Source organism: Phoenix dactylifera, chromosome 2 (assembly GCF_009389715.1).
Source record: "Phoenix dactylifera cultivar Barhee BC4 chromosome 2, palm_55x_up_171113_PBpolish2nd_filt_p, whole genome shotgun sequence".
Taxonomy (NCBI): Eukaryota; Viridiplantae; Streptophyta; class Magnoliopsida; order Arecales; family Arecaceae; genus Phoenix; species Phoenix dactylifera.
The window spans coordinates 18,809,045-18,818,966 of NC_052393.1; the positions used below are offsets into that span (position 1 = coordinate 18,809,045).

Here is a 9,922-nt window from a genome sequence, read left to right on the forward strand (position 1 = left end):
TAAGAAAAATACAATGCTTTCAGTTAGACAATGTCATCCAACATTATCCAAATAGCTCAGTCTCTGACCGAAACTTCAATATTTAATTCCTTGTCTGATTAGACTACTCATCATACTTCTATATTAAAATTTCCAGTGGTAAGTTCTAGCGATATTGACCACTTTTTTCTCAAATCATTTCATAAATGAACTGGAAATTCAACTATCATTTAAAAGCCACAAGAGAACAAGCATGATATTTTTCAAAATGCTGTGACTTAAGACCTAAAAAATGGGCACAATTTTAGTTAGCTCTTTAGCCTCTTTTCCCTCTAGCCCTTTTCAAAAGAATAGTTTCAGAAACCTTTTGGATAACTTCCATTTTTTCTTTCATCAGATTTTAAATCTAGTACTGCAGATAGAATATGGTGCGTTAACCATTGTTATCTTACTTTCAATGAGCTTTCGGTAACTTAAATCATGAAAAAGTTCCATCCCTGTTGAAAGTTTCATACGTGAGGTTAATTTTTTCCAATCAATTCACATTTTATAAGCTAGAAGAGTTGTTTTCTTGTCAAGCAAACTAATATTTCATGTGCAGGAGAAAAATAGTCATTTGTAGCACAAATTATGAGAACAGCAACAGCAAAATGCAAGCCTTTGCCTCCCAAAGTGGCAAAGAACACGTGTTCTTTGGTCAAGAACACTCCTAGATCATTCTATGATGTGCTCAAGGCATATGTGTGGTAAGATATTTTCAACAACAGAATCTACTATGTGATTTTTTTGAAAGGCCGCCTTAATGTTTCTTTTTTCTTATTTTTCCTCCTTTCCCTATCTTGATGGTGGGACAAAAAAATTGCAGGATATATGGTTTACTAAGGAAAAGAACTAGACTGAATATCCTTCGACATAATGGCTATTGCATATGATTTTCACTAAGCATTTTAAGGACAAGATAAAAAAAGTGAAAAAGCACAAGGAATCTAAGTATGATGAAACCTCGAAATATATGCTGCCACTGTCAGGACAAGTTTACTTGGTGCTTGAGGTCAAAATGAAGGTACAGTCTACAATTGCCAGCCTCTCTGTTCCAGTATGTATCCAAATGGCTGCTATCATCCCAACACTGCAGGAGAATCCAAGTCTATCTGAGTTCATGCCAACCATGTCAGTTGGAATCTTTACAAACTTTTCCTTTCCTTGAACAAACATATCTTCATCCACAACAAGATTTAGCCTCTAAGAGAGTTTTCTTCATCATCATCATAGCAAAAGAGTGAAAATAATCATCTGCGGTCAAAATTGCTGCTCTGAAGATCAAATATGATGCTTCAAGTTTACACCACCATCCTAGAATTCTAATTTGTGTCCATATCATCATCCAAATCCAGACATTGTTCATTAAGAACGCAGATGATAGACTGGGGATCATGAACCTTGACTGTATCATGACCAAAACGATTACTTAAAGTGCCAAATGCTGATTCCTCATCATCACTGTCAATATTGTTTGGAGTCACCCGGTTCTGGTACCTCCTGCGTCCAAGAAGAAACACGTTGAAGTAGTAGCTCACTAGATTTTTCCTCCTCTTAAAAGGAAAACATAGATGAAGCTGGTCCCAAAAACTCTTTGCTCGGGATGGTGGATTCTGCAGCACGATGTCCTTGAACTTCCTTTCCTCTTCCTCTGTCCATGAAAGTGAAACTTCTTCGCCCATGCGATCGAATCTCCAAGCATAGAAAACTGGACCCAGTTCATGTTTCAGTTGGAACCTCTTCTCTGCAATATGAAATCTAATGCACTCTACAGAACCTGGACAATCACAAAGACAGGCATCTTTCCTTCCTTCTCCAATAAAATTTTGACTGAATGACAGCCTCTTCTCTTGATTTTCTGGAGGCCAAATCCGTGTCCCCAACCATTTCAAGGTTTCAGGATCACTAGAAGTTTCAGAAGGCTTGCCAGTCCAATCTGGCACATCTGCCTGAAATGATGGGCCCACAGGGACCTGCTGCTTCTGTAGTTGATCTATAGATAGCAAGTCAACTATTCCATCAAGCATCAAGCTGGGATTTTGGAGTCTTCGTTTGACATCATTAATCTCCCATCCCACAGCCATAAGACCCATCTCATCCATGTCACCGCCAGGATGTGTGGATGCATCAGAACAATAGCCCAGATTATATTGCTTGTTTACGGCTTGAAGCCTCTGGCTGCATCTTATTTTCTTTACAGTCTCGGAATTTCCATAAATAGAATCATCATAAATGGAAGGATGTACCTTCTGCCCTTTCTGCAAGACCAAATTGAGTTTACAAAAGAATTATGAGTATTTATGCAATTTCCAGAAGGAAACCAGTAGGACAATTATAAATGAAAAAATAAAGGCAAATAGAAGTCCCTTTAACGGAGAGGAATACTCGTATGCTCAGATATGTAATTGTTAAAAGCAACTAACAGAGCCAACTGTTGTATTTTGGCGCTTTGTACATCAATCCGCATCCACAGCAATGATATCTGGTACAGTTACGGGATTTGCTAACATAGATTAACTTTGCAAACATTACAAAAGAAAGATTAACCTAAAAGAGGTAACCGTATAAGCCACGCATTAGCAGTAAAATCATGTTGTCTTGTACAAGATACTGTGTTACTCGGTAGTACAATTCAATTAAGTAGGGTAAAGGCCTCCCCAGAAGAATTATTCCAACCAAAATTTCTTACAAACCCCTGATGTGAAACTCTATTATTACCAATAATGGATCCTCAGATAATCACCCAAAGCTTAAAGAAGCTGCTGCTAATTCTCAAGATATACATTTCCAAACGGACAATTTATCAATGTAATTACAGAAAATGCAAAAAATAATAGTTTCATGTTATATTCTATGATTTTACCAATTAATCCACAAAAAATATTGAGAAATTACAGTCAATAAGTTGGAAGCTTAATTACTTGAATTCAAATTAATATCTCTGCTTGCATTTTATAACAAAATACTCATGAAGAAATGCGGCAAATAATTGTTGAGGCTAGATATATTTGAAGAATTACTCAAATGAGATGATAATGTTACTACAAGTGACATGTTCCTATAGAAAAGAGTTCGGGAGTGATTTCGGTGGATCATTTGGGGGATCTCTTTTCCGAACCCATACGTCTTTCCGTAGGTCTTACTGTAGCAGGTTTGTCGAAAAATATACGTACCCATATTTTTCCACCACGATGCGCATATCGTGTAATTGCTCTCTGCCCGGATCCCACTCTTAATGAGCCGAAGAGAAGTGCATGAAATGGTGGAACTACCATTGGCCAAATACCCATTTGCAATAGACACTTCAGATTGTTTCTACTTTATGCATTTGTGTTCCATAAGTGGTTCCAAAATACGTATCATTTCCATATTGATTCTTGACTTTCTTAAACCATGCAACTTCGATGGTCATGGCTTGTCACAATGCAAAACCTCATCCAAAAAGCTAGCCGGAAGGTATTATTTGAGTTTCTTGGCCCTGTATAAGTATCCAAGATCTACTCAGTGCATCGTTGATGTGGGACTAAATACACATTTGCATGGATCCTCACATACTCCCTCCATTTAAACCCTGGCATCCTCGTCAGAATAAAGGTTCAAATCTATTCAATTACAAGCACCACGAACGGCCCATGATTAGCCCCAATGTACCTGTGTAGCAGTTTCTCCTAGTCTACAAGCTATGGACCAGGTTCGCTTTGATACCATTAGTCATAACCTAAGATCTCACCCAAAAAGGCTGGCCAGAAGGTATTTTTTAGATTTCTTGGCCCCGTATAAATACTCAAGATATACCTAGTGTATAGCCGATATGGGACTAAACACACAACCGCATGGCACGGATCCTCACATGGCTTATACGATGTAGGTTTTCAGTCCCCAGGCATTGACCTCTTTATAGTCTATCTCCATTTTATGCAACTTCATATTATTTTGAGAATAACATACCCCTTAATTTCATGGTCAAAATATAATAAATATTCGACATGGATCAAGTAATGCTAACAATGCCCGACTGTTTAAACAATAACATAGTTTTCAAAGTTACATGTTGAATCATATTCGAGCATCATTAAATTGTTTACTAAATTATACTATTGGATATCCTCCTACCATATGTGATGGTGTATGATACCTCACAGATATTCTTAAACTCCAGCAATGCAAGCATAATTTTAGTTATCTTCTACTCTATTTTCTTCCAAGCTTTCTTAGCCGATTTAGCCCCGACAAAATGGGCCTGGTTTGGAGGATTTAGTATTTGATCCCTTGGTGCCCAGATCGCTCTAAAAGATCTAATGTAACATCATATAAAAAGTCACTAGCCATGGAAGCTCCCCCGCAGCTCTGTCAATAAATGACTTTCATGGTCAAATTCAATTTCCCTTGGCAAATTGACAAACCACGAAAGGATAACCTTTGACTAGGGTTGAATTATTCGAAGTAATGTATACTTTATCCTCTTGCACCGCGCACATCACTTGCCTCAGATGACAACAATGTTCCACTTTCGATCTAGTATACAGCTAGATATCATCAAAATTTTCAACCAAAGAAATCCAGATGAGCAACTACTCAAACACTTGATACACAATATCAACTATCAAGGAAAATATTTTTGTTTTAGTTTGTATTGCATCACTTCTAAACTAATGACAGGTTCATGATAACAAATTGTCCTTATTTAGCAACAATTATCTGCTAGATTCAATTTTGACCTTCGAATGCTTTTTATGAACACTTTCTATTTTAGACTAGACATCAGTAGCCAGAATATTCTGCAAGACTACCATATCTACTCCAGAACCATCCAAAATTATGCACATGCATTAACTTCCTAGGTTTTTCCTAAAATCATATTCAAAGGTCTACTTCCCTAATCCCTTCCTCAGCTTCAGTTACAAAAGTCATATTCATGAAGTTCAAACATGTTAGCTACAAGGGCCTATTGGTTGCATCACCTCTCTTGATACATGACTTCATGATCGATGTTCATGTTTAATCATTGTCAAGAGAGCTTTAAAGCTTGCATTTACTTATCAAGTCAATCTTTCCATGTGTTCGTCCAACCTATATTGTATGCATTATGTCAGTTCATTTATGTTAGTTTATGACTATTTTTTTGCTTACCTATATGAAGCAACTGGACATTATAGAAGACCGCACTAAACTAGGTGCCAAATGCTGCCCCGTAAATCATTGACTTTATATACATCTAGATGCCGAATGTTAGCATGAAAATCTGAAGCCAATCTACTGCCATAAATCCCTCTCCTTTGTGAAGAAATCCTCTTCCATTTAGGACAATTCCCTTATGTCGAGTGAGTAATCATAACAAGAATCTTGCTACCGCAGACCCTATTTTATTTACCTAGCTCCAGTCAGCATTGCAAGGCAAGAGCAAGAAGACCATGCAGTCAAAGGGGAACGATACCAACGGTAAGCCGCTAAAGACTTTATAGGTCGAACAGGAGGAAGAGCGTCATTTACTTCGAGGAATAGAAGGTTTATTATTTACTTTAGCATGCAATGTAGAATCCACATGTATAATGTGCCCATTGGTGTTGTTAAATATCCTTACGGAGAAACACAAAATGCATGGACCAACAAAACCCTCCCCTCCAAGAGGACCTCTAAATTCCAATCTTAGATCTTGACCTTAAGATCATAGTCCCAAATGAACAAGACTTGTGCTAATACCAAATTGATCGAGTCAAATGTTGGGGTCATGAATGGTGTTCTTCATTCTATTCCCAGTTAACTATAACCACCAAGCACTAGCCTCAGGGGATTTAGATTAGCCTATACTGTCAAGTATTGATTGTACCCCACCAACTCGACACAGCATTGGTATGGCACAGGGGTTTGCTACAGGTCCGTCTCAACACATAGGAAAGCTGCTTTGCCATCTCCAGCAGTGAACTATGTGTTGATACAGGGGTATACCACACCAACCCAGTCTGATACCAAGACTGACAACTTGGTTACCTAAGTATTTCATGCCAACTTTATGAATTATTCCTCGTGTTATTTTTTATTTAGGGCTTTCTCCCGTGTTATTTTAAAGCTTTACCATATTCTATCCTTACAACTTTCATTCATGTTATCTTAGGTCATCTCATCCTTTTCCGACATCCATCAACAATGATGAAAGCACCACTTCTTATTACATCCCCTTCAGCATGGTATTCTACATGGTTGTGATATCAAATCTGATTCTCCATCATTTTGTCCTTAATCTTTGCAACTCCTATAGCTCCTCTACTATAAATAATTCTCTATCCGCACATCAATTTCAATATTCTCACTTTTTGCTATGTTTAGCACGTTTTCTTAGACCATTATTATTACTCAACATTATAAACCATACCACATTGTAGACCTTGTTATTGTCCTATTATTGTCTTAGAAGTTTTTTCTTTGATACACCAGAGTATATCTTGATCACATAATACCACAGAATCACCTTTCCACTTCAATGAATCAATTTAATACCATTATATATTTCTTAATATATCTTTCCGCTATTTGTATAATAAAACCCCTTATAGTAATAACAATTACTCCTTTTTAAAGCTGATATAAACAAGTTACACTAGTATGGAAGTATAGCTAAAGTAATGAACAGCAAAATAAAATAATTGGTCGTAATAAGTAAGTGGCTTAACTAAGAAAAGAAACATATAGAAGATGTTAAAGCGGAAAACAAAAGAATATTTACAAAGAGAAAGTACTCTCTCATAAATAACATGGAGTTGACAGCAATCGTTTTTCAAGGCTCGTTCCTCCATATCTTACAATAAAAATTAAGATCTTCAAGATGTGTCTACAACATCAAATTACAGACTTTGCATGGCTTTTGATACCAATTATAATATTCAAAACATTTAATTTATTAAACTATTTTACTCAAAACTTGAGCACAATGTGTGCTCTATAGGCTCTAAAGCACCATAACGCTCTTAAAAGGCATCATAAGAAAATCAAGCAATCATAACACTCTTAAAAGGCATGTTAAGAAAATCAAGCAAAAAGCAGTCCATAGTCACTTTTGACCAACTTCTGAAAAAAAACCATTGGATGCTAAAGCATTTTGCATCAAACCTTATCTGGATGCATTAAGCATATATTTTTGACTCAAAATACTATTTAACTAAAATAAAATTTTCTAATAGCTCTAGAATCAGATGTTGCTTCACTATGTGAAGACCATCGACACTATGTGCTTGTGAACTCGACACTCGACTTAAATTGTTAAATTAAGGGATGCACGCATTAGTAGAGTTGGTTATTTAAAACACATATCCTTTAAGCCTCAAATTCGAAATTACCATCTGCACAAAGTTTGGATTTATTCACCTCTTCTGTTTTAAAATTGACTTTCAAATATTTCCTGGATAAGGTTATTCCAGTCTAGCATCGTGCATTAGCTGATGCTCAGTACATGGCTCTAGGAGTTACTTTAACAATTTAAAGGTGTTGCTCCGATTACTGGATGAGAATGGTTTTTCTTATAGGGCTAGGAACTAGAGCATAAATGTTCTTCTTGATTCATTAGGTGGAGGTCAGAATTCTGATATCTGCTATTCCACATTACAGCCAAATCGACTAATCCCTTCTATATTTGCATCTTAAGTACCTAAAACTAACATAGGCCTGTCATTTGATGTTTGAGTAGAACATCTACCAAAACCAATACAGACCTAGTGTTATAAATAGCTCTATAGAAGGCAAAGGGTTATGCATCCATGCAAAGGGTTATACGTCTACGGATCGTCAAGTATACGACATAGCACCATCGAATAAAGCATCAAGAGTTAAAGTTTGCAATTGCATAGCGGCCAAATGACATTAAATTACCTGCACGAGAGAACCGTTAGAGCTCGTGTGACGGATCATTTTTATAAACATTGCTTGCCTAGCCAGAAGCACCTGCACATAGAGTCCATTGAATGCATAAGCCTCCTTACTTTTCGCGCCATCCTTCGAGAATAACTTTCCTACCGAAGGATCTACAGGATTCTTTGCCAAATTTTTCAGCCAGTTCAGCATCCCCACCATGGTCTCCCGCTTTCGTTTAAGATGAGAGAACCCACCATTCACTGCAGCCATTTCTTCAACCATCACACCACCATTGTCGCACTCACTATTAGCAAGCAGCAGCTCTCTGCACTCGTTTCCTCTACCTGGTGTCAAGAAGTGATCTTTCTTCGAATTTGAAGGTGGCATGGAGCGAAATTCCTCAGCTTTCTGGATAGGAACGTCATACAGAAGGCCTCCGACCTTCGCCTTCGATTTCTTCACTGAATTCTTCTCTGAAACTATCCAAAGCCACTGATCAAGCGCATCAAAATACCTGATATATATTAGTTTCAACAAAGGGGCGACTCCAGAGTCCAACTCGATCGCCTCCGACACCGCTTCCCACTGATGGCTCTCCGTCACCGAGCTGTACCCGCCCTTCCCGCGCACAACCAAATAGAGTTTAAACAAATCCACCGGGCGCCCGTCTCCGAGCATCGGCGGCAGAGGCCGGATCTCCCACCTCTGGTAGATCTCCTTGAAGAAAACCGATAGCATCTGATAGAAGAGGGAGCCGAGCATCTCCCGGCTGAGCTCTATCGCGGGGACATCGAGATCCCTGCAGAAGCCAACGCTCTGAAGCTTGTGGAGGATGTCGACGACGTCGAGGGAGAGGGATTCCGAAGAGAGGGACCAACCAGCCATTGAGAGAGAGAAAAGCTTACGACGATTCCGAATTCGAATATGCGGAGAGGGCTTTAGCCGCCGGCGGGCGGCGAGGTGGCGGCGGAGGAGAGCAGGTCACGGCGGCGGCGGCGGCGGTGGCGCTCGGCCGGCGGAGCTGCCCATCTAGTCGCGCGGTTTCGACCGCCCGGCGGGGTTGAAGTCAAAAAATTTAACAGAGGGGCGATGTGCGGGTGTTATTACGGAAGGAGGAAAACTGGCTACACAGGCTACAGGGGCTTGAGATTCTTGGAGTTTGAGGGATGTAAGAAAATAAAAATCAAGGGGGAGAGAAGGGAGGATTGGGCTGGCCTGGTCTTTTTATCATTTGAGCCCCTAGAAAGAGAGAGAGGACCTCATTTAGGTTTTGTGAAACTAAGGGCAAGTTGGATGTTGAGGGTGCCAGGGTTTTTTTAATTCAATGGTTTTGTGGCCTTCCTGTGGGATGAGTGCCCAAAAGCACGAAACCCTAATTTTGAGAAAGGATGGGCTCAGTGCACCTTGTTGTTTCGAAGGATTTATAGTTGCCATCTTTGTTTGTTGTATGGATCTACATTGAATCTGTACAAGTGTATTAACAAAAAATCGTCTACATACTGCATGACACCAAGTGTCATTTAATATGTATAGTTCATTGTATTTGATACATACTTATTATAAGAAGGATGGAATTGTAACGCATAAAGCGAAAAGAAAAAGTTATCTATACTATATTATTAAATGAAAAAGATATTATCTTATTAAATTCTGTCTGTCAATTTTTTTAACCAAAATGGATTGGGGTTGTATTTTTCATGTGAAAGGAGGAATCATATTCTTTTGCGCAAAAAAAGGACTTGCTTTCTTTAAAAGGATTCACCATCCTTCGTGCAAATCCGTTTTTAGGTCGCACATGCACAACTCTCAAAGCACTTTGAACTCAATCATTCATTTGCCTGGATATATCTCAAAGCAACCAGTGGATGATCCAATTGTGGATTTGTGCGAAGAAAAGTAAATCTTTCTTTTATGCAAAAGATACACCCCCGACCTAACCTAAATGCCTCTAGTCTATAGTCAAAAGTGGTCATAGCCTTGGAATTTAATTGAAGAAATCCTTGCCATCTAAATTACTTTCTGAAAAGTTCTAATATTATTAAAATTCAAATTTTAAAAATTA

General features: G+C 38.4%; 1 protein-coding gene across 1 annotated transcript; it reads right to left on the reverse strand.

Annotated features, from left to right (window-relative positions):
• Window positions 1–798: 798 nt before the first annotated feature.
• Window positions 799–9,266, reverse strand: LOC103715469 (AT-rich interactive domain-containing protein 2). Its single transcript, XM_008803092.4, has 2 exons — window positions 7,879–9,266; window positions 799–2,276 (listed from the first exon to the last, which is right to left on the reverse strand). The coding sequence occupies exons 1-2, from the start codon at window positions 8,743–8,745 to the stop codon at window positions 1,341–1,343; spliced, it is 1,803 nt and encodes a 600-aa protein (XP_008801314.2). The 5' UTR covers window positions 8,746–9,266; the 3' UTR covers window positions 799–1,340.
• Between the last annotated feature and the right edge of the window lie 656 nt (window positions 9,267–9,922).